The sequence below is a fragment of the Rhamphochromis longiceps genome, linkage group LG1 (assembly GCF_057381845.1).
Source record: "Rhamphochromis longiceps isolate RC_006_pf linkage group LG1, R_longiceps_female_GT1.1, whole genome shotgun sequence".
Lineage (NCBI taxonomy): Eukaryota > Metazoa > Chordata > Actinopteri > Cichliformes > Cichlidae > Rhamphochromis > Rhamphochromis longiceps.
The window spans coordinates 9,021,214-9,046,680 of NC_140557.1; the positions used below are offsets into that span (position 1 = coordinate 9,021,214).

Genomic DNA, 25,467 nt, shown 5'->3' on the forward strand with positions numbered 1-25,467 from the left:
ATCAGTTTTTTTCTGGTTATTTTTTTGTTTCTTTCATAACCTGGCCTCATGTCTTGCATTTGGGTGTCCTCTATAGCAGTTGCATCCCATAACGTTGAGCAGAGGCTTAAAATTTGCAATAATTAATTTTTTTTTCCATTACCAAGTGCCAAGTTTATGACTACCAAAAAAAAAAAAACTTGACCATTCTCTGAAATGTGAAAAGTATGATTTAACAACAAGATGGTAATTAGATTCAGGAGAATAGACGGCATTAAAAACTGAACACCTAAGATGTGTTCCAGCAATCTGACCAGCAGTCAGTATCAGAAACCACAACATTACCTGCAGTTATCCATTGTTATTCTTATTCACTGTATTGCAGATAAGATATTCAGTGACTCATTTTTACTATCGAGTACTTACCGCAGTTGGGGATGACACGACTATGTAAAATTACCACTGAATACTGCCTACACAAGAAATTTAAACAAAGAAGCAATATTTTGAGGGGAAAACAATGTCTTTGGGTAAAACTCTAATATGTTGAAATGTTTATTGTTATTCAATTCAATTCAATCTTTATTGGCAGACTTCATGTCCATAAAAACAAGACAAGACACAAGAAACACACACACAACTCCACCCCCCCCCCCACCCCCCAACACAAGGTATAAACCATTAAATATATATATGTATATAAATAAGTATATAAAGCATTTGTAAAAATATAAAACCATAATATACATAAAACACAATTACTTAAAATAAATCAATAAATACACAAACACTTTAACCAGTGCTTTCTGAGACTGGATGAGTAACGGGAACCACTCACTGTCGGATCTGTAAGTGCTACAATTATACTGTTACTCAAACCATCCAGTCGTTCTCTAAAATTGAACATTAACTTTCTTAAAAGTGCTTTAAAAGTCCAGACACCCACAGCTACAAACATCTGGCTGGCACTACCACTTCTAGGTATCCTGCAAAGGATTCTCATCGCATCATTTATATGCAACATGCAGCTTCTGCATGCTACATTGCTTGTAGGATGACCACAAGGGGGCAGTATATAGCGGTGTGCAATACGCTTTAAACAAAGCCACTTTAACTGGAAGTGAACAAAAGCTGAATTTGCGTGCAATAGTATTTGCCTGCACATAGAGCTTACATCGTTGTCTGTATATGTCATCATCATCATTCATTTGCTCAGTAATAAAGTGACCGAGGTATTTCACCTTTTTATGAACTTCAAGAGTTTTTTGTGCCAGTTTAAACAAAGGGAAATTTAGCTGTTTATCCTGCTTGGTTCTACATATCAAAACAGCACTTTTAGCAGCATTGTACTCAATGTCATATTGCACACCATATTCAGTACAGACATTAAGAAGATCCTGTAACCCAGCACTGCTTGGACTAAAAACAACCAGGTCATCTGCATACATAAGATGATTTATCAGTGCTTTACCTAATATACACCCAGTGTTACAGGCTCTCAGCTGTATGGACAAATCATCAACATATAAATTAAATAAAATTGGAGACAAAATCCCACCCTGTGTAACACCACTGCTGACACCAAAGGGGGCAGAAATACTGCTTCCCCATTTAACCTGCATGTTCTGATGAGCGTACCAGTAAGAGAGAATCCTCACGATGTATTGAGGAACTCCCCGTCTCTTCAGTTTATCAAAAAGTTTTCTGTGGTTCACTCGATCAAAAGCCTGTTGAAATCACCCAATTCTTTGAATCTTTGGGCTGAAGGAAGGACAATACTCGGTGTATATATGCTCAATCAACAATCATTTATTTCCATACAATTCAACAGTCAGAGCATTACAACGTCCGGACGGGAGAGATGCTACCAGAGGGTCAGGCACATGTCTCAAAATGGTGACGGGTTGCTCAGCTTTTTATAGTCTCTAGTGGCCCCCATCTAGTCGTAAAAGCCAAAACATCACATTCTTTCTCTGTTACAGCGCCTAAGTTATGACCTCGGCAGTTGTTTCTCTGCTTTCTGTAAGGTGGGGGTGTGGAATGTGGTCTATCTATCTCCCCTGTCTTTAGACACAGAGTCTCCTGCTTACAACCTTCTCTTCATGATTCAACAATTAAGCATGTCAAGAAAACAGTGTAACACATTCCCAGCAGATCAAGGATACAGAGTGATGCACATTTATCTAATGAACTAATATGTGAATATGTTCTGTTAACTCAAAAGTATAATGAGAACTAAACTACATACAGCTCACACACTCTATGTTAAAGGGTATAACATGATCTACAGCAGTTAACATAATTCAACTATTTTGATTACATATATAAGGTAACATATAATAACAGAATAATCTAACAAGCCTTAAAGGCATCAATGAAACACATGAGGACAGATGAATTTTTAGCCCTATACAAACTGACTATTTCCTTGAGTGCATATATGCACATGTCAGTGCCATGCTTTGGTTTGAAGCCAAACTGATTATCCAGAGAAGAGATGAACACACTCATTCTGTCAAACAAGATTCTTTCTAACACCTTAGATAAAATACTGGCTAGTGCAATTGGCCTGTAATTATCCAAACAGCTCACTTTTGCAGCTTTGTCTTTCATAACTGGTACCAGTAAAATACACAGCATTGAGTCTGGTAATATGCCATGAATCATAAACCCAGTGAAACAGAGTGCTAAAAGAGGAGCTAGCCTTAAACTAGCATGTTTTAAATGTTCTGCAGTGATGTGATCCAAACCAGAGGATTTATTATCAGACAACCTATGAATGGCTTCATATACTTCATGTGTCCTTACACTTATTGTGTCATTACTCATGTCAAGATTGTCCTCATATGGATCACTTTTTATGCAGTTAAACAACGCACTGTAATGCTGTCTCCATAATGCTGCAATGTTATCTGCCCCAGAAACACCTTCAACAGTTGATGGTAGAGATGGTTTACAGTTATTAAGAGCTTTCACCTCTTTCCAAAAATCTGCCATATTATTACACAGCATTTTCCTGGCCAAAGAATCTGCTCTCAGCATTTGCTCATTTTTAGTTATAAAGCGAACAGCGTACTTATATCTGGCATTCGCACATTTTTTCTGTTCAAATTCTGGGCCTTGTTTAGGTCTTCCAGCCATGGCCCAACATTTATAAGCTATGCGAGCTTCATCGTGGTACATGGATACTAGGGCTGCCACAAACGATTATTTTGATAGTCGACTAGTCACCGATTATTTTTGCAATTAGTCGACTAATCAGATCATCATCCATTGGACATAAAACGTTCAGCTTATTGCACCAGCAGCATCTGCTCATATATAACTATCATTAGCTTACAGCTTTAAGTGTTTAAGGTATGTGCTAACTAAAAATAAAGACAAGATGATAGTTTATTAAATTTTAATGAAATTTGCAGATTGTTTCGGTGAAGTTTAATAAACTCCTTGCTATCTAAAATACAGTGGGGCAAAAAAGTATTTAGTCAGCCACCGATTGTGCAAGTTCCCCCACCTAAAATGATGACAGAGGTCAGTGATTTGCACCAGAGGTACACTTCAACTGTGAGAGACAGAATGTGAAAAAAAAAATCCATGAATCCACATGGTAGGATTTGTAAAGAATTTATTCGTAAATCAGGGTGGAAAATAAGTATTTGGTCAATAACAAAAATACAACTCAATACTTTGTAACATAACCTTTGTTGGCAATAACAGAGGTCAAACGTTTACTATAGGTCTTTACCAGGTTTGCACACACAGTAGCTGGTATTTTGGCCCATTCCTCCATGCAGATCTTCTCGAGAGCAGTGATGTTTTGGGGCTGTCGCCGAGCAACACGGACTTTCAACTCCCGCCACAGATTTTCTATGGGGTTGAGGTCTGGAGACTGGCTAGGCCACTCCAGGACTTTCAAATGCTTCTTACGGAGCCACTCCTTTGTTGCCCGGGCGGTGTGTTTTGGATCATTGTCATGTTGGGAGACCCAGCCTCGTTTCATCTTCAAAGTTCTCACTGATGGAAGGAGGTTTTGGCTCAAAATCTCACGATACATGGCCCCATTCATTCTGTCCTTAACACGGATCAGTCGTCCTGTCCCCTTGGCAGAAAAACAGCCCCATAGCATGATGTTTCCACCCCCATGCTTCACAGTAGGTATGGTGTTCTTGGGATGCAACTCAGTATTCTTCTTCCTCCAAACACGACGAGTTGAGTTTATACCAAAAAGTTCTACTTTGGTTTCATCTGACCACATGACATTCTCCCAATCCTCTGCTGTATCATCCATGTGCTCTCTGGCAAACTTCAGACGGGCCTGGACATGCACTGGCTTCAGCAGCGGAACACGTCTGGCACTGCGGGATTTGATTCCCTGCCGTTGTAGTGTGTTACTGATGGTGACCTTTGTTACTTTGGTCCCAGCTCTCTGCAGGTCATTCACCAGGTCCCCCCGTGTGGTTCTGGGATCTTTGCTCACCGTTCTCATGATCATTTTGACCCCATGGGATGAGATCTTGCGTGGAGCCCCAGATCGAGGGAGATTATCAGTGGTCTTGTATGTCTTCCATTTTCTGATGATTGCTCCCACAGTTGATTTTTTCACACCAAGCTGCTTGCCTATTGTAGATTCACTCTTCCCAGTCTGGTGCAGGTCTACAATACTTTTCCTGGTGTCCTTCGAAAGCTCTTTGGTCTTGGCCATGGCGGAGTTTGGAGTCTGACTGTTTGAGGCTGTGGACAGGTGTCTTTTATACAGATGATGAGTTCAAACAGGTGCCATTCATACAGGTAAAGAGTGGGGGACAGAAAAGCTTCTTACAGAAGACGTTACAGGTCTGTGAGAGCCAGAGATTTTCCTTGTTTGAGGTGACCAAATACTTATTTTCCACCCTGATTTACAAATAAATTCTTTACAAATCCTACCATGTGAATTCATGGATTTTTTTTTCACATTCTGTCTCTCACAGTTGAAGTGTACCTCTGGTGCAAATTACTGACCTCTGTCATCATTTTAAGTGGGGGAACTTGTACAATCGGTGGCTGACTAAATACTTTTTTGCCCCACTGTATAACAAGACACCGGAGAATATTCTCGAGCATCTCACACTTCTGATGATCAGCTGTCAGCTTGACGTTTATTCAGCCATGTAAAAACTATAACTTTAATCTCAGCCAAACCGATTTACGCAGGAACAAATAAAATACTAAAATAAGCCAAACAATAACATTTTTAAGTTATCTAAGTGACTTATATATCATGTTTAACCTGAGCATCGAAAGACAGCGGTGTGTTTGAAAAGATCTGTCGGGAGTCCGGTGTTCTCACGGCTCTAGTGAGCCTAGCCCCCGGCTTGCTATCGAGCTAGTGGGTAACAGATGTCTCCGAAAACATCGGAGCGCTTTTGAAAATATGTGGTGTCTTGATAAACTGAGCAGATATTTGAGGTTTACACAGCTACATTCTCGCCTGAAAATATGATAAACGTTTATTTTGTGACTCAGAAAGAATAATAAGAGTAATATTAAAACTAACTAGCTGCCGCCATTGTTGGAAACTGAGCTGGGCCGCGCTATGAATTCTGGGACACCGCTTCTTCTTCTTCATGTAATAATTTAGTTATTTAAAATTTCATAGTTAAAAAAATATTTTTATCTTATCAGTTCCTCATAAATAACAAGAAAGTGCACAGATTTCTGTCAAATAAGATAACAATGTCATTGCCTAGGCATGTCCACTAACTAGAAATAGTAGAACATGATTGATTAAATTAGATTAAATCCAAAATTCTCGACTGTTAATTTCCCAAAGATCGATAGCAAGTCAGCATTACAAACTGGTGATGATAAAAAAAACATTGACAATATAGTTCTCACCTCTGTCCCTGATGGCGTGGCCCCCGGTGAATCCACTTTACGTTTTTTTCGGGGTCCAATGGCGGCTAGTGCTGTAAGGTTGGCATCCCGCTGCCTCATCTGGGCCAGTTCCTGTTGTTGCATCTAGTGAAAACATAAGAAACAATCAGACCTTACTATGAACATAAGATTCACATCTAGTATTTCCACATTTTCACATGTTGTTCAGTTCTTCTAAGTCTTATGCACATAATAAATTTGCATCATGGCAGTGCATCCAGACACATTAGCTTAATGCTCCTCCCAAATGTACTTACTGTTGTTGTACTTGTTGTTCTTTCATAATGCTGAGAGATCGTTTTTTTATACTTCTTATGATATTCAAGATTCCTTTTCTTGAATATCATAAGAAGTATAAAATAACAGATCTCTCATCAATATCACTGTATTGTTTTAAATGTCACTCTCAATGTTGACATATTCCTAATTTAACTGGGCTTCTTCATTGACAATAAATGTTGAACTCGATCTCGAACTCTGAAATTAAACTTTTTACTTGTGCATACTGATGGAGCAAAACTTCAAAATATCACCATCTCCCTGTGATGAACCCAAAACCAAATAAAGGGGCACCATAGCAGTTACATATAGCCAGCCAGTAATACTAACCCCCAAACTGCAATTTGCAATCAGAGGCTCAAAAAAACAACAACAACTGTCAGGCATATAAGATTAAGATCAAATGTAAGAATAAGAATTAAAGGAGACTGCAAAAAAAAAAAAAAAAAAACAAGATTTCTTGAACTGTATAAGTAGAATTTCCTGAGCAAAACAAAATGGTAGACTGTTCTCAGCCATTAACCGAGCTCCTCTCAAAGACTATGTGTGTGTAGTCACATGGTTCTGAGGATGTGTGGGGGTTGCGGGGAGGCACTGCCCAAGGTAATGTCATGCCTACCCTCAGGGTTGAGGGGGAATCCAGCATTGCTGGGAGCTGCCCTTTATATTGGGTGGAGGTGTGAGGGCCTGGGGCCACGGTACAGAGGGTGTCAGCACTCCCTTCAACATTCAAACAAAGTATACAGACACACAACACACACACACACACACATGCCTATCAATCTTGGCCACAGCACAGGGAATGCCTACCCACCAGCTTGCCTGCGTGTCTGCCCGCTGGGGGAGTGAGGCCTGGGTTGAAGCGTACAGTGACAATCAATGTGCGCCTTGATGTCTTTCATGTTCTTTTATGTTATCTCTCAGCATGTGTTCGCTGGGCACTGGTGTTTGCGTGAGGCATGTATGTTGTCTGATCAGGGGAAAATTTCATGTTACTTTCAGATGGCGCTCTGTAAAAGGTTGCTTTGGTGTACAAAGTCTGATCTTAAATGTGCATGCAGTTGCTTCTGATTTTTTCCTAAAATCCCGCTGGCAAGGCATGCCCTTTAGGGTGTTGCCACTTCACATTTAGCACGGCGGAATGTTGAAAGATTCAAACACGCTGACAACACAAAGTAGGGGGAATAATAGCAGCAGTACCAACCAGCTCAATGAATAAACTACATTTATTTATTCCTTTTACATTGGATAGTGGTCAAAATAAAGATTTTGACTAATAGTAACAATTTGGACAAATGTTGAGTCAGGCTCTTAAAGTCATGCAAATGTATACAGGCATTAGAATAGAGTCACACACTAGGGATTGTGGCTGGATATGGCAAACAGAGTGGATATGATTTTTGCCCCTGTCTACATGGAAAAGGCTGCATTAATATTATCACTGTTATCCTTATTAGGCTTTGCCACAAACAACAGACAAACCTCTTCAGGCCTGACCTTAAAGAATCCCACTGAAAAGTGAGCCGTGACAGAGCATAGAGAGTGAGAGAGCGAGAGACAGAAAGAGAGTGAGTGAGGTCCGCTATCTCACTGATGGCACCAGGATGCCGGCAACTCTGGCTGGCAGTTGGCACCAGGCATGGGCTCCCAGCGCCCACAGCAACTGCCTGCATTTTCAGATTTATGACTGTATGATGAATGTAGACTTCATTTTACCATCTGCAACCCTCCAGTCTGCGTTTCCCATCAGTAAAGTGGCCGCCGTGACAGTGGGAGACTTATTTCTGATTTCAATCTGGTGCCATTATGCAGAGTCTACCTTCCTTTGTTGACTGCCAGTGGATACAAGCCAGAGTTGAGTAGGGCTGGGGCAGACTTGCTTTGCCTTACAACTTTCTCTGGCTACCCTTAAATGTTTACATATGTATGCTCATATGGTCACACAGAGGTGTACAAATGCTATGAACTCCCCTTTTGTAAACCTTTCTTGATTGTCTGTTGTATGTTATATGTAGCACCATGGCCTGCAAGGAACATTGTCCTGTTTCACTGTGTACTGTACCACTGCACGTTTGGAATGACAGTAAAACCGCTTGACTTAAAATGGTAGCAGCAAAAATATTTACCTTTTCCAAGATCCAGTAATAAGGTTCTGACACCATACTGTTAAATACACCGTCAGTCTCTTCTAGTATGTTTTTACAAACAGAGCTATTCATCTTTCCTAATGATGTTCCTGAAAAAGATTTTACAGACTGACAATGCTGATGATTTATTTTTTATTTTTTTGCAGGAGGACATCTTTTCACATTCTTTAATCTTGTAGAAATACAAAAAAAGCAGAACCGTGACTTCTAAGTGCAATAATCGCTCTGAACCTTCTGGAGTACGCTGTCAGCACTGTTAAGCGATAGGTACAATCATTGCCAAAAACTGCAAAGGTCACCATTGGAATTCTTCCCGGACTGGGAAAATAACCAGCTGACAAGATGCATACATTTGCCAAGTCCGATCAATGGTACCACATAAATATCTGCTGTTCTGAAGTCACTTAAATACCAGTGCTTCCAGTCTGCCGGTATGCCCTTTGTAGGCAAGGAAATGGGACTTGTAAAGTCAAATTATTAGCAAAGGTCAGGAGATGTAGAACATTTCTGAGATAACCCAGAAAATCAATCTACAGCTTTGCTATGAGATTTAAGTTTATATACGCGCAGGTGGCAATTATAAAGTAAGGTAAAACAGTTAATGAGAATATTACAATTGTTCTAATTAAACTGTTCCTTTGCTTTTGTAAATGTAAATTATGACTACTGGATTTAAATAGCTTTTTAAAATGATTTATTATAACATTGTACTGCAGATTAAGTTCCCAGGATAAGAAGAAACCTGTTGTATAAGCATGTTTAAAATTTATGAAGTTCACGTATTTTATTACTCATATTTTTAATAGCAAAAAATAGGAAAATCCTCTTGATTTGATCTGTGATCAACTGTACTGTTTTTTGTTCTTTTCAGTCACCTGCTTCCCAACATCATGAATTATTTACAAGTTAACTCGAGCTCTGCGCCCTTAATAGATTCGTTAAAGTATCTGTCAAGACGTAAGTAAGAAATAACATGGGTTTTTCTTATCACAGAAGAAAGAGCAGTATGCCCCCTTATGATGCAAAAATGTCTAAAATACAGAAAGAACCTTAGAGCGGTCTGACACGCTTGGAGTGAAGAGGAGGATAAGCTGTAGGAGCCATGATGGCCAACCTGCCGTTTTCCATCTCTGCTGTTTTTAACAAAGTCTTTTCTCTCCTCTCCCCCTGCTCCTGGCCTGGGGGACTGCTTGCGGCCCTCCAGACGCTTACAGACAGATGTCCTTGCTAGAGCAGAACATGCTCTCCTTGACGTCACAAGCAGCTACAGGGCTATGAAGGAAGCTAAAGGGCTGTTCGCCCTGCAAAGCCCACAATATAGTGTATAAGGAAGATCATGGGTTTTTGGGTTTTCAGTTAGTGTCTGTCCTAACACCCCCTCCAAACACCCCTCAAAAGCTTTGATCCAATACAACAAAGCAGGCAGCTTTTTACTATATAGACAAAGCATATGTTGTATTTGGTGAATGTCTTTCTTGGACCCAAGGCCCCTGGTGCAAACATTTTTTAAACAGTGATGGGTACAAACTTCGCTGTTTTGCAGTTTCTACATTCATTCTTTATCTTCTAATAGTGTAGAAAAGTTTGAGAGACAAAAATGTACCAAAATACTACAACCACAGCATATTGTCTTTTGCTCTTTTAAACTACCCAGTCTCAATAAATTTAAAGTGTATCACTTTTTTCTTAAAATACAGCCAAATTGCCAGCATTAAAAATAAGTCATCTGATGCTGACTACATAAAAAGTGTTAAATTAATGATAACAGTAGTCAATGCCAGCAGTTTAAGAGAAAGGCAGGAAGGCTTTAACTGGCAGTGTGTCAACTCACTAATTGTAAAAAGATAAAAAGTCTGCGCACGGATTTACAGAAACAGTCTATGGTCTGCCTCTAATACACTTGTGGATATATTACACAGCTTCAAGTACATTACGTCCACAGGACCAGGATATAATCAAATGCATGCAAAATGTAGTTATAAAAAACTATATTTATTCTTTTTTAATGGAACCATAAGTAAACACAATAAGGTTTTAGTTTTTAGCTTCACTGGCAGTGTGGTTCCAGGGATTGCAGTGTCAGTCTTACACGACAATGTTAGATGAATTTCTAAAATTTGTAACATTCTGTTAGACTGTCATGTGACCTTGTGTAGATGACACTATTTTGTATTATTTATTAATGAAGTAATAATAAAATTAATATAAGGTTTAAAAAAAGTAATAACTTTTGATTGTTCATAAGAATGGTTTGGTATTTTGTAATATTTGCATGAAAGAAAAAAATCTCTGCTAAATCAATGCAGACATTATCACTGGGAAACTATTGCATGTCTATATGTAACTGTGCATAGCAGTGTAGGTCTGACAGACTGATGTTTATTTAGTATTTAATTATTAATAATTAATACAAAACAGAAAAAAGGATATGTGCACATTAAATATTTTTGATTATATTATATTCATTTCATATGAATGAATTAATCTGATGCAAAGGCAATGTCTTTTCTTTAGCATGAATTCGAATAATAGATTTTTTGTTTGTTTGGTTTCTTAATAAAGACTGCTTTTGAAATTCAGGTATTTGTAACATTGCGTGTTCATTTGTCTAAGTTTCCCACTAACATAAGAGTGTGTGTGTGTGTTGACATTTTATGTATGTTTTTTATGTATGTCTGTAATCCATGCAACTCATTCACCTGACACCCACATGGCCGACATTACGTGAACATCTGTGAGCCGCATCTTGAGGCCTTTCTTCATGTGAAGTGCCTGGCAGTTAGTTTGCTGCAGGCAGAGGGGCCATTTGCAGTAACCAATCAGGTTTCCCTTCTCCATCTGCACTCATACACTACAAAGAGACGAGTTGAGCCACGACCTGCTAATGTAGGCAAGTGTGGATAGAGACATGTTTGGCTTCATTAGACAAACTGAACTGCAAATAGGAGAACACCATAAAATATTTTGTATTATTATTATAGTGAATTTATATTTAAAGATTTATAATATTTATAACGCTTAAAGTTAAACTATGCGATATTCAGTGTGCATTACTAATATGTTCTGACACATTATATACGGCACTTAAAACTTTGGATTTGCAAAGATACTAGTCTTTCTGAATAGATAGGCAATAGATAATATAGACAGATATAATAGATAATAAATCACCCAAAGTTAAAAATGTAATAACAAAGCGACATAAACTGTTTTGAAATTCAGTTTCATCATAAATTCTTTGCACATAAATTGTGATTGTGGTATTTTACCTATGGAGCAAAATGTGCAAGATCTAATAGTCTTAGCGCAGTGTGTTCCTTTTCCTCTGAAGTTGAGTATGTCTGAAGTCCTTCCAGGGCGAAGGACCAATTATTTAGAGCCCTCAGTTGTCCCTGGAGCTAAGGTCATTATGTGAGTGTCACTATCACAGCCCTGTGGTTCTTCTTCATATGCAACTTATTTGCAGGAATTAAAATGTATAAAGGGACACTGCATGAAATACATGAATAAATTGAATATGTCTTACAGACTTCGTGCCTTTACTTTGGAGTAAGTAATGCTTCTATAAATAATAACATTTGCACGACACATTTTGCCAAGGAACGGTGTTTAATGAAGGAGCCAGAAATCAGTGTTAAGCAGATTCTGACAGTGTTACACCGGAGCGACAGGGAAAGAGGAGTGATCATTAAAAATACTGCTTATCTAAGGGAAAATTTCCTACTTTAAATGTTCTCTCGCTTTGTCTCGTTCTATGCTGCTGTGCTTCGTCTAGCAATCTTCTCTCTCCCTGTCTTGCTCTCTTTTTTTAACATTTAGATTTGCCGCTCGTCACCTTCTATTGATCACGCCTCATTTGCATCCAGGAAAAGATGAGAACTCAGATATTCACACTCTGAGAGAGGACGATCTCAATGATTTATTCATTTCCAAATCAAAAAAAAGGAGTGAAAGGAAGGTAGATGAGAAGGGGAATCTTCATAGGCAGCAGGCGACTAGGAGGCTCTGAGGCTGGGCTCTTCTTCCCCACACCGCCCCTAGGCACATGGTGTGCAAGTCCTCCTAATTAACAAGGTGAATCATGCTGCCGCTCTCTAATTAGCCAACATGACAATCTAATGGAAACATGCAGGCCGAGCTGGCACACTTAGCATCACCTCTCAAAGACCCCCGCTACTGTCCTTCCCATAAGATTTCCACAAAAATGACTCTTTAGATTTTAAATGAGAAAAAAGAGAAAGGTGGGGCACAGCAGTTCAGGGAAGTGTATTTTTGGGAAAGGTCAGGAGGGAGAAGGTAGTTGATGTGGGCAAGCTATTTTTTCCCCTCTCCTATCCTCTGTGTGCGGTGTTTGTTGCCTAATTGAAACATGTCCTGCCTCCTGCTTCCCTCTCACTTATATCCCAGGCAAAGGAGGCTGGCACCTCGCCACCAGCATAGCTCAGCATAGCTCAGCATGCCCAATTCCCTTGTCGCTTGAGTCCCAAGGAGTGCTCCGGCGCACAAAGAGAAAAGTGAACCTACAGGCTTGTACAGCAACTAGACGAGTCGCTATCTCCCTCTGAGGCAAAAAAAAAATCTCCTTTTTTTGTTGTTTTCCTTCTCATTACAGCACTTTGTAATATTCGAAAACACACAGGAACACCAAAGGTACTTTTAAAGCCTGTTTCTATTTTTTTTTTTCATGTAATATGTCTTGAGGTGAAGAAAAAAAAACTGAAGTTGGAACTACAGACAACAAAGCAACAAATAAAAAATAAGGTTACAGTGTACTATTAAGTAGCCTGCATATCTGGAGGACCTACAAAACAGACCTTTCTTATGTGATAATTAAATTATCCATCTTAACCTGTTTCGTGATCTTTCAGAAAAATAATTGAAATCAAGTTGAAAACATATTAGATTAAAAGCACTCTTGTTAAATTTTTCTTTTTTTTAGAAAAATGATTTTTTTTAAAGAACCTAATATATAAAATATACTCAAGAAGCACACATGCATGTTCCTGTAACCATGATTGTGCAAGTTGACCACGATGGCTGCTGCTCAAGTGAAATGAATGTATTGTGTATCTGTAAGGCTAGAAGACAAGAATATAATAACTATGAATTGGGACACACATAACAGCAGGAATTCTCTTTGAAAGTCAGCATGGAGAGGGAGCAAATGTGGAGGAGGGTAGCAGGCTTTTGCCCTGGGGCCTACCTAATGGGGGACAGCGCTCCTTTGAGCAGAGCAGTTTGAGGAGGGCCAGAGGATGAGAGCCTATGAACTCGGAGATATAACTGGCCTAATAAAAAGCAAGGGGCTGTTACATCGTCTTCTGACAAAGTGTGAGGCTGCAGCTGATGGGGCTCATAGTGTGGGTGGATTCCAGTTTCGCCACGACCTGGTCACTTGTGGCGAAGGCAAGGCCAGTCAAACACATGTATATGTGTATTAAGGACTGGCTGAACAAACGGGTACGATCTAAATAACACAAAACATTAATGCAAACAGTTCTTGAGAATATAGGCAATATATGGGTAAAGTATATTCCTTTGAAAAAGGCTCTGCATATCTCACGTGAATAGTGGTCTAAGTGAATTCAGACTCTAACATATATGTTTGCACCTCAGGAAGGATATATACCTGCAGGCTTTTAATTGGAGCCATGCAAGGTTCAAAGTTGAGCAAGAGCAGAATTAATTTGGTAGAGGTTCAAGACATTTCAAGCAATGCTGCTGCGTCAAATGGGCAAAAAAAATCTCTCAATGCCTGAAGAAGAAAAAATATTTGAGGAAAATTATTCTAACAAAAACCTTTGAGATTCCCATTGGAGAGCTCTCGGTTTCACACAAGTCTTCTGGAATCACTCTAAGCTAGAAGTGGAGTGTTGCTGCAAGGGCATGGTAATGTGGAAGAATGGAAAAAGAATGAGAGGAGAGAAGAGGAGAGTAGAAGACCATGTACTCCCTTACGCTCCCTCCCACATCATCTAAAGGTCTGCCAGTGATTGGGCTGGCAGTGGGAGACAGACTGTGTTAACCATTTTTTAACCTTTATTTATCCAGGGAAGCTTGACTAAGCCCCCCGCTGCTTCTAAGAAACACCCTGTTACTAAATCTCACCACAGAGTTCTGCTGTGGAAACTAAAAGAATTTGAATCAAGTGCTGAAAATGTGCTGAATGTTCACTTTTAGTAGTTTCTTCTGTAGTTTTAGTGCTTTCTGCGGTGTTAATTTCCCTTTGTGCGTCTCTCGTCCTGCCTTGTATTTGCTTAAAACAGCAAGGATGATCATCTCACAAGGATCTCAATCCTCCTGCGCTTTTCGTTTTTTCCAACAGCACACAAGCTTCACGTCTGCAGTTGTCCAAGCATCTTAGCAAAAACACCTAAAATTAAGACCTCAGTGGCTTAAGTGTTAAACCATGAGCTCCCTCAACCTCCCAGCCAAACAGCTTTGACTAATGCCCCACTTATTTGTTTTTGTATTATTAACAACATCAACTGTCTAATAAAGGCATAAAATGCTGGGAAATCATTTTTAAGATGTATGTAGATCTCTTTTCAATTTAGAGAAGAATATAAGTCAATATCTAAGTCTTTTGTTTGTTTTTTTCTTTTTAGGAATTTTGAAACACTTGTTCGACTAAGGGTAAATCCAGATTCACTCTCTATGGGATATCACAGAACCTTGACACCTGTCTGAAAACATCCTCTATTCAGACCCTAAAGGACATGACTTGTGATGACAAATGTGAAGCACTTCCTGGAAAACATAGTTAAATTTGTTTTTATGCTATTCTATTATTCCTCCACAGGGTTGGACTTGCAAGCTACAAGTAGTGAGCCTGGCTGCCCTCAGAGCACAATTTTTTATTTCGTTTTTTTTTTTTTAAGTTCGCCATCATCATGTTTGAATAAGATCACAAAGCGGAAGCCGGAGAAGTCTTCCAATGCTGCTTATCTTTGCACACCAAGATTCAGGACAAGGTATGTCCAGTCTGGGGATAATGCACAATAGGAGAGCCAGCTGAGCATCAGACTGGTCCTCAGCTTCAGTATTTAATCCTGGAAAATGCATGTCATATTTCTCAAGATGTTGAGAAAAGTCTGAGTCCAACACTGAGGAGCTTTGGGATGAAGTCCTTGCTGGTAAGTGGGCTGACCACATGGAGTATATTGAGGGGTTATTTGACCCGGAGCCCTTTGAGAGTGCTAACCAGCCACAGTAGGAGATAGCCAGTTTATCAGAGGATGAAACCTGGTAGCAAAGCCCTGGCTCTCATCTCTTACTCTATATTGGGGAATGTGGATGACTTCGCGCTTACAGGAAGGGAGCCTCTTTAATAGCTTTCAAGTGTGTTGTGAACAATCAACTACTTGCTCCTTATGTAGCCATAATTCTTCTTTCTAAATAACATTTATTTTATAAAAGGCACTCATTGAAGCAGTGGTGTAAATGACAGAATTTTTCAGACTTTTTTCATTGCTTTTTGAAGACATTCTGTCAATTAAGTCTATTTCGCAAGTGGGTATTTCTGCCTATCATGTTGGGTCTGAAAGAATAAGGCTAGGTGGTTCTGCTCTTCTTAAATGGGTGTGCTGGCTGGTTAAATTGGAAATAAAGCTTTTTTAAGCTTTTTTTAAAGCTCATTTTAAAAACAGAAACATCGGTTTTGTGTTTTGCACACAAACTCGTCATTACAAACATATGTTTTTAACTCTCTATAATTATTTTTGTTCAAGATAAGATTTTTATGGATATTTTTTGATATAAAACTCCACTGCTTCTCACTTCCACAAAGGTGGTGGGCAACCTCCATATTTTATTCTTGGATTGCCAAGATTACGTTATTTGCTGTTGGAGATTGTGGATTTTTATCCCCAGAAGTAAATCTCTATCTAAACAGCACTTTGGTGATGTGTTGTTTGAATTCTTGATTGTCAACATTTATTTCTTCATATTATAACTTCTTTTTTCTTTATTTATTTAAAAAATGTTAATAATGACTTGAATAAATATCAATTAACAAAAACTTAAGCATTCATAAATATAATAGCATAGTAAAGTCTTTCTCAAAAGCTTACAGTCACAAAGGTCTTCCTTTACCTCACTCTCAGATAGCGCAATTTCGATCAAGGCTAATGCAGCGTCATAGATTCTGTTGAAAGGGATATAAACTTGCATCTTGCTGCAGTCTGTTGGTTATCATTGCAAACCTTATCTTTGGTTCCACCATGAGTATGTGACAGCTCACTAGGCGATATATCCTAACTGCACTACTGTCCTTGTAGCTCAGGTGAAGCACGAGGCTTCTCTGTGAGTCTTGAATCCATATCCAATATGTATTGTACTAGATTAACTAACTTAAAGAGAGGCACAAGGTACAGCAAATAATGGACCTGCTGTGGAACTGGGCTTGGTGAAGACAAACAACTGCAATGAACCCTTAGAAGTGATGTACATATGTACAGGTGTGGCCTCACATACAGATGGCACAGGTCATCTGACTTGATGCATGCTGTATCCCATAAAATATGTGCCTACACTGTTCTCTGCTTCAAGGAAAACAAGTTGCAAACAACATTTTTTAACAACATGTACTAGAACACATGTGGATCTGTCCATTTAAAACAAAACAAAACAAAAAAAAAAAACCTTTGTGACTCTATTAGAAACCTATGTAGGACATACACTAAAGAGTCACACTACACACCATTACAAGCCTACTTATGAAGCAATTGCCAAGTATGATCAGGTGGCACTTGAGTTATTAAATTTCTCCCCAATGCACCAGTTCAGGTAAAAATTACCTGTAGCTGCACAGCTGTAAAATCAATTTCATCCCAAGTCAGCTGGTATTATTATGATTATCATTTGTCCAATTTGAATCGTAGTGGAAGCTGAGTAGGTACTGCATAATGCTTTAGTGACAGTTTTTAATCAACTTATATGAACTGTGCCATATAGTGGAAATGTTACTGTTCGTGGCTTTATTTGCTTTCGGGGTCGAACAAACTCAAACAGGAGCTTTTGGCCAGATTTTGGCCAGCTGTAGTAGCCAATTTGTCTTTTTTCTCTTCCCTCGTCTCTCTTGTCCTGTCCTCTCTCCACACCTCTTCTCCACTTCACTCGTTTCCTGCATCCAGTTGTGCCTGCAGACGCGGTTGTGATGATGAATCTGTGGCTGCAGTGTGTCTGTGTTTCTGACATTGTGATGTATCTCCACTGGCCTTAACGCCCTCTCTATCTCGCCACTGCCCCCACCCTCAGTATTCTTTTCTCTCCATCTCTTTGTCTCTCTGTCTCCTCCTTTCTCTCTCTCTTCTCTCTCGCTTATTCTCTCACTTTCAATGATTAGGCATTGCTTGGCCCCCTGCCTCAGTGATGGAACAGACAGAACACACAGACCCACCAACAACAAAAACAAACAGGAACTGAGCTCCACGATTTGCCGATTGATTTTTACTGGGGGCATTTCTGAAATAGCCCATCTGACCTTTCGGCCAAATGGTAGTGAATAGAGGAAACAGAAGTGCTAAGCCTATCGCACACAAAACCTCTGCCAACAACTATCTGACCAGACTACACTGCTGGTGACAAGGTTGAGCTTCAGGTTGCTGGTTTATATACATAAGCACAATCACAGGATTAGCTACATCAATATACAAAACTAAAATCCTGCAGCTCAGCTGGAAACACCTAGAACATAAGATGTTCATTACAACCCATACTGAATAGAACACTGTATTTCTTTTGTATTCTGGCATTCTTTTCTTTTCTTTTTTTTTTAGTGAAGCTAAGTCTGTCCTAAGGTTAGGGCTAGAGGTACAGATTGTTGCATAATTAAAAAGAGAAGGTTTTATCCCCTTAGAAACACAGGTCTAGTCTCTGTAAACTTAAGAACAAAGTGCCTAAATTATGAGGCAGTCTGAACAAAGTTAGTGTTCTGGCCAGCAGAAAGCTCGTGGACTGTTCAAAACAGAAATGGTTCATCAATTAGAGAGCATTTAATAAATGTCCCAGAAATCTGCTTATTAATTTCTAACATTTCTTTGCTACAAGTGAAAACTCTGGTCTAATCATGGCACTAATCAGGGTGTGATGCCCACTCGTCGGGTTGAAGGTAAGTGGGGTCCTCAGGCAAAGATACTATGTGGGGCAAAAAAAGACAGGTGCATGCTGGGAAGCTAAATATGGACAATCGGCAGAGACAATGCTGTGTAGTTAAAAACAATTAATTTCTTTGGCTTCAACAGGAGTCAAAAATGTTATCTCTGCTTTTTGTAAAACTTGGTCATAACACTGATAATGAATACATATTAAATATACATCCATCTATTTTCTCCTGCTTAACCAACCTATTAGCTGGGTGGGACACAAGGAGAACATGCAAAATCCAGAAAGGCCCCAAGTGGGCCACAACACCAGTGTCCCACCTATTACAATTCTTTAACACTTAAACTCCCAGAGAGCAGTTTAAATGAGGGTAAGATGACGCAGTTGTTTTATATATGTAACAAACTCTATAAGGTAAATGTGTGATTTTAAAAATGACTTAACTAGACATTCAGCCTGAGCATTTCAATTCATACAATTTATTTGCGAGTCATGGTTAACACCTGGCTGTCAGGCTCCAGCACTGATTCAGGTCTGCAAAAGTAGTTTCACAGCACAATGTACCTGCCTTTTTAAAAACAAATCATGCGCCAGCTCAATTTACATGCCAACACTTGGTTCGAGTATATAACACTCTGTAATTCCATCTCCCCAAAATGATGACTGTTTGGTGGTAGTGGTTGTGTGTGCGCGTGTGCATATGTGTTAGACTGTGTGTGTGTGTGTGTGTGTGTGTGTGTGTGTGTGTGTGTGTGTGTGTGTGTGTGTGTGTGTGTGTGTGTGTGTGTGTGTGTGTGATCAGGGAGAAGGGCTTAAAGAGAGTCGGCTCCTCTGCCCGTCGCCTGGAAGAGTAGCTCGGGCTCATTATCCTGATGAAATTTGCGCAGATGTGTGAGCTGCCGACAGACTCTGCAGTGACACAAACAGCCAGCTCTGTCCCCTTGAGCCAGTCAGGTGATGAAAACTGGAGCGGCACGGGGGCTGAGAAACGACGGCCATTAAGCAAAAAAGAAAGAGGTGAGGGAGGGTGGAAAAGGGGAGCTGAATGTGTGTGTATGTGTGTGTATGTGGGGGTGGGGGCAGTTGGAGGGGTTGGTGAGTTTTCCTCGTCTCTATCTAGCGGGAGAAAGCATTACATAAAGTAACAATTTCCAAACCACCTTCTTAAAATTCCAGATGAAAATGAAAATGTGCATACATGCACGCGGCATCTCCTCACGAGGCACTAATCTGGCCGTATCCAGATGACGAGCGGACTGCCACTTAACAGGGAGGAGATCCACTTTGATCACATGGCCCCTGGGGCAAACCTATCGCGCTGCCTATTACGCTGCTTCATTTGCATATGTGGGGCTTATGGGAAGGCTGAGATCTAGTGTGAATGTTCTAAACTGCAGCAGGGCTCACTGTTGCTAGAAAGAAATGTCCGGAAGAGAAGAAGACAAACGATCGAGTGCCGCAAGTAGCCTGAGGTAAGTGCACTTGTCACTTTAAGGTCACAAGTTCAATATCACACTCTGGCTAAGTGCATCTTAAAATTAAATATTCTGGCCAAACAACAATACAAGAGTTTCCATTGAACGAGATAGATGCAATTAATCCTTAATATAAGTGGCCAAAAGTGTAGAACTGTGTGAGTATAAATGATGGTGTAAGTCAAAAAAGTGCATGCATGCTCAGTAAACTTTACTTAAATAAACAAAAGGCTTGCTTTAAAAGAGTAAGCAAGTTAGACAAAACCCCGTGTGCTCCTTACATTCTACATCAACAACAACAACAGGTGAATGCTGCTCGTTTTATCCTCCTGCCTACTCAGACTTTTCAATGGAAGCTCCACGCAGGCCTCTTGATCTTTGTTAGCAAGCCAAGGACTGAAAGCACCCAGTGAAGTTATTCGGGTGTAAACAAAAAAACAAGACAAAACAAAAAATTAAAAAGGCAAACTTCCGCTGTGAAAGTGCTATTTCCTTTTCCTTTGCGTAAACAACATTAACCATCCACTAAAACACGGTGTGGTCTACTTTCTGAGCTCCACTGGGAATTCATTTTATACAAGACCTGCACTTGAGATGAAGCGCCCCCGTTGTACAGAAAAGAAATGCACTATACCAGTTTAAACACTTCCCAGTTTGCAGAGCTAAGTGTTATGCCTCTGCCTGTTGGAAAAGGAAATAACTCTTTTTACTACTTTTTACTAGGAAAAGTTATTGCAGACCATGAACTGGTACATCTTAAAACCTCATTCATCATATACTTTTATGCTTTTGCTGAACTATGCATCGCTGCAACTGGACTAATTTACAAACAGATATAAAAAGTTAATCCATTTTGCTCTCTCACTATAAATTCTGTTGCACTGTGTAGGCTAAGATAATCGCACTTTTATGTGGCAACAAAATTTACATAAAATTAATACAAATGTACTTTTAAGACGAGATACAGATGTGCCAAAAGTGAGTTGAGAAATTAACAGTAAATAAAGGACACCATCTATGGAAAGACACCGGGCCCAATGAAAAGCAATTAGTCAAAATTTACACTGCTGTGAGACGACACAGATGAGGAAAAGAAAAAAGAAGTGGAGTGGAAGAAGTGGAGGGTGTCTTGGGTGCGCAGAAAATCATTTTCCACACTTGGGCTTCAATCTACGCGAATAATTCTTCAAACTTTTTTAAGTCGGACTTTAAATGGCATTACATATGTAGTGAGGCATGAAAAATTAATACGTTGGAGTCGGGGAAATGTCAAGGGTAATGATCTCCGCTGCAGCTTACCTCCTTAGCTTTCTGTTTCAGTCGAGCTTGCTCTGGGTCTTCTTGCCTGGAGCGACTCTGTGGAGCAAAGGAGGGGGGGGGGGGACACAGGTTAACAGCTGGTTTAAGGAGCCCACAACCTCTCCGCTACTCATCTGTTGCTGCGGCAGCAAAAATAGTGCAAAATGAGAACAGGATACAGAGGTGTCAAGGACATTGTATCTGAATTCAGAGAACAGCAATGGAGCGCCCCCCGGGGGGCAGTGGCCTTTAAACCCGCTCCAAATCCAGCCCTAAATAAGCCGCTGGAGGGGGATTCTAATCAAAAGAGGTTATTAAAAATTCTGCTCGAGCCAGGACGCACACACGTGCACACACACAAGGGGGAAAGGATGTTGGTGACTATCAGTGGCAGTAGCTGTCTATGTGTCACTGAGAGCCAGTGTGGCTATCCGTTGCTTTGTGTTTGTGTGAGTGTGTGTGTCCCTGGTATAACAACACAGCACTTCTATTTTAATCAGCTGCTAAGATCTGGGTGAATGTATTTGTCCCTGGGAATCCTTCACCACGCAGCCAAATGTACATGTACAGCTGACCACTGCAGGCAACAGAGGCAGATTATGGCACTACACAGTAATTGCGTGTTGTTTGTTAATCTGGAAATAATCTATCCATTTGATTTTTTTCCCTATTAAGATGAGCATAAGTTGATCGACCCTAACGTTTTTGTGCAAACAAAGCTCTCAGTTACTGTCTAACCTGATTTTGGTAGCTCTATAATGTCTTCATTTTATTCCCTGAAACATTGCAAAAGGTTAATCGTGTAGTTCTACATATGTAGAGAACCTGTCATATTTTATTTTTACAATACAGCCTCCATCTCAGTGAAGTGAAAAGCTATCTTACTTTCATCTAATTTCTTCAAACAACAAATCAGTGAGAACATACGCCAGGCCATCCCTATTCCCTCCTTAACATTACCTCCCTTCCTCTCCTTATGTACTCCCTCTGATGGACGGAGACCTGCTCTTCATAGCCTTACTGCTAATTGGCTTTAAATATATCAGGCAGTTCACGTAGTGGTCGGTATCTCAACTAAGACTAATGTGTTTGCCCTCCAGTCGGCCAGAGCATCCCTCAAGACTTGAGTCATATTGTAAATGGCTGGCATAGCAGAGGGTAAGGCTTGTTGTGAAGGAAGGAGGAGGGGGTGGAAAGGATTATTTCAGTGCGTTTCTTATTCAAGAGGTCAAATTAGCGGGCGCTCGAGCAGCAAAGAGGCAGGCAGGGAGGTGGGTGGAGGATAGGAGGGGTAGGTACAGATGGACTGTTTACAAAGGGCAGTGGTGCCACTGGCATGCTTTACATCTCCTCTGTCAGCTGCCCTGGTTTCCCCACTTACAGGAGTGAACAGAGTCGAGAAGGGAAAAGAGGACTGCGTACTAAATGCTGACAAGCTTTGTTGGTTTTGTGTAATTGAGTGTACTGTGCTTAAAAAATGCAGTGTAGTATAGTATACAAACAGTCTGGGAATGTATTCTGGAGCTGTTTTGCAATGTTGAAATTTCATTTTGTTGCCAAAAATGAATTATGAGGACAATCAGAGGGTTATTTTTCTTTGATTAAGCTCTGGGTTCTATGTGGAAACAGCAAAGTTAACATATTCTCCCAAATATTTAGAGTGAAACTTGTCATACTTCTTTAAGTTACCGCTGATAGTATTTATAAATCTGATCAATCTTATTTCCTTTACAAATTACAGGCAAAAAATAATAATATCCACCAACAAACCGCCGGCATCAAGCTTCACCGTAAATCTTTCTTTTTATGAAACTTTAAGTCAATAAATGGCTCACTTATGCAATATAAGAACATAACATTATGAATTATTGAGAGTTTTAACATATTCAGCGATCTATATCTCTCAAATGAAGGATGAACATGAAATACTATGTATAAAGAAGCTCCTTTTTAGTTTAGTGAACTGAGCCAAAAACATAACATTTAAAGTGAAACAGTTATTAGAGGAAGTCAGAAAAATCGAACCAAAAATTCAAGTTAAATCATCAGCCACTCCCTAACAGTATGTAAGTGTTTTAGGATGGATTTTTCCTGCTTTCCCTTAAATCAGTCTGTTATATTGGCTGCAGAGTATCAAAGCAAGTGTACCATAAAACAGATGTGATACCTATAAAGCTGTAAAGGGAAAAAAAGCAGGAAAAGTAAAACGAATACATGATTAAATAATAGAGAAAGTACTACAATATTATCAAGCACTGTTTGTGTAGTATATCGTTCAATTTTCTTTCCAAACTTCTCCTTGAACTGAAACGCCATGGCAACAAGAGCCAAAAAGCCACAGACGTGGCTCTGAGGTGAAGTCAGACTTTCCTCAACAAAGCTCAGGCAATCCAAACAGCCCCGAGGTAAGCCCTTCTAACAGAACTTGGCTACATTTGCAAAAGTTCTTCAGTAATCCTGTTAATAAAGAGAGCTTTCCAAAGAAAAAAAAATGATTACAGTGCTCAACCATGTAGAACTGTGACATGACAAAGAGGATCCTAAAGCTGCACTTTTTCTTTTTTAAACAACCAACTTTACAGTTTAGTTTCCTGCTGAGGCAATGTCTTTTTTTTCCATCTTAAAAAAAAAACAGAAAACAAAAAAAAAAAACAGATAGGTCATGGGGTTTGGTGGCCCTGTTCATCAACTAGAGGATTTTCTAATATCCTGCATGGCAGGACTGGAGCGTAATAATGCAATTAAGACAGTGAGGTGTGCTGCAATGAGAATCTTTACTGTGGGACATTGGCTCCATTCAAAATTAATTAAATTAACCTAGCTTCTGCTAATGTTACACTGCAGGGCATTTTCATTTGCAAAAGATTCTCTTTCTTTTTCTGGTCAGTGGTGATCTTCTTTTACTGAGAGACAAATGTCTTTACATGCACAAAGCTGAGATCAGAATACTGGCCATGTGTCAGTGCTACTAGCACCCAATTAGTTTTGATCATTTTTTTAAGGCTAGGGCAAGTAGTCCTGTTCTAAATGTCCTGTGCTACAATGTTTAACTGGACGAAAGTAACCTTCAATCTGGAACAATTTTAAAGAACAGAGAATTAGGTGTCTAACTATTGTCCAGTTTCACATTTCACCACCTTTTAGGCTTATGCATCATTTTTGTTTGCTTGTTTATAAAGGAGATCATAATCAAAATAAAACTCCGTTATTGTATTTCCACCTTTACCTCAAGGATCTTTAATTATCATCATTTAAATGGGACAGCCTACCTGAGTATTGCTGACCATTGCTGAGATAAGATAATGTGCTATGTCACAGAGACAAAAAGGTTAAGTTCACTGTACTCAAATGGCTTCTACAATCACCAGATGCACCAATCCAACAGAGCCCCTTTGGGATATAGTAGAACAGGACATTCGCATCATATTCAATGACAAATCAACTGTGTAGTGCTGTCACGTCAATACGGACAAAATCTGAGCAATGTTTACAGCACCTTGGTGAATCTTCGCCACAGAGAATTAAGGTGGTTCTGAATGCAAAAAAGGATCCAACCCTGTCCTAGCAAAGTGTACCTCATCTGTCATCTGATGAAAAAACTTTTGTTTTGTTTTTTCAATTGACTACACATGGAGCAAAAGGTTTTTGCTATTACACACTGAAAGTAAATCATTATTTTTAAGGTTTGTAGGTTAATATTAAATATGGATCACGCTTCGTTTTAGATGTTTTTGCAAAACCCAACAAACCTATCAGCTAATTCTTTGATGATCTCCACCAATATATTATAGCTGCTATTGTTTTGTGAGTCTGTCCATGTGTGTGCATCATCAGGGTAAAGGCCTGTAAAAAATACTGCAGCGGGAAGTAGCTCAAAGGCAGTTCTGAGTTTTTTTGTCAGATGTTTATGGAGACGGGCGACAAATTAAGGGAAAAAAACAAAACAACAATAACACTGAGTCTTAGAAAGCTTTTGGGAGAAGTGCTGCCAGAACAGCTTTAACTCACCTTGGCAATGATTGCACAAATCTCCTGAACTTCTACAAAAGGGATGGAACATCACTACTCAAACGGTTATTTAAGTTTTGATGATGGTGCTGATATTGTTCCAGAATCTCCTACAGGTATTCAGTCGGGTTACGCTGTGCTGACTGTTACAACCAAACTATGTTATTCCCATTATTTTCACACTCAAGCCTTTAAGTAACTCCTTGAAAAGTATAGATAGGTTAGGTTTTTGCTCTTACTATGAACCATGTAAAGTTTGCTGC

The 25,467-nt window shown here is 39.6% G+C and overlaps 1 protein-coding gene across 2 annotated transcripts in view; it reads right to left on the reverse strand.

Annotated features, from left to right (window-relative positions):
• Window positions 1–25,467, reverse strand: part of LOC146678249 (transcription initiation factor TFIID subunit 4) — a 104,814-nt gene that overhangs the window by 24,866 nt on the left and 54,481 nt on the right. For both annotated transcript variants that reach the window (XM_085423697.1, XM_085423932.1), the window contains 2 exons: window positions 21,197–21,253; window positions 5,854–5,976 (listed from right to left, as the gene is read on the reverse strand). In XM_085423697.1, coding sequence (XP_085279823.1) covers window positions 5,854–5,976; window positions 21,197–21,253 — 180 coding nt within the window. The remainder of the gene's footprint in view (window positions 1–5,853; window positions 5,977–21,196; window positions 21,254–25,467) is intronic.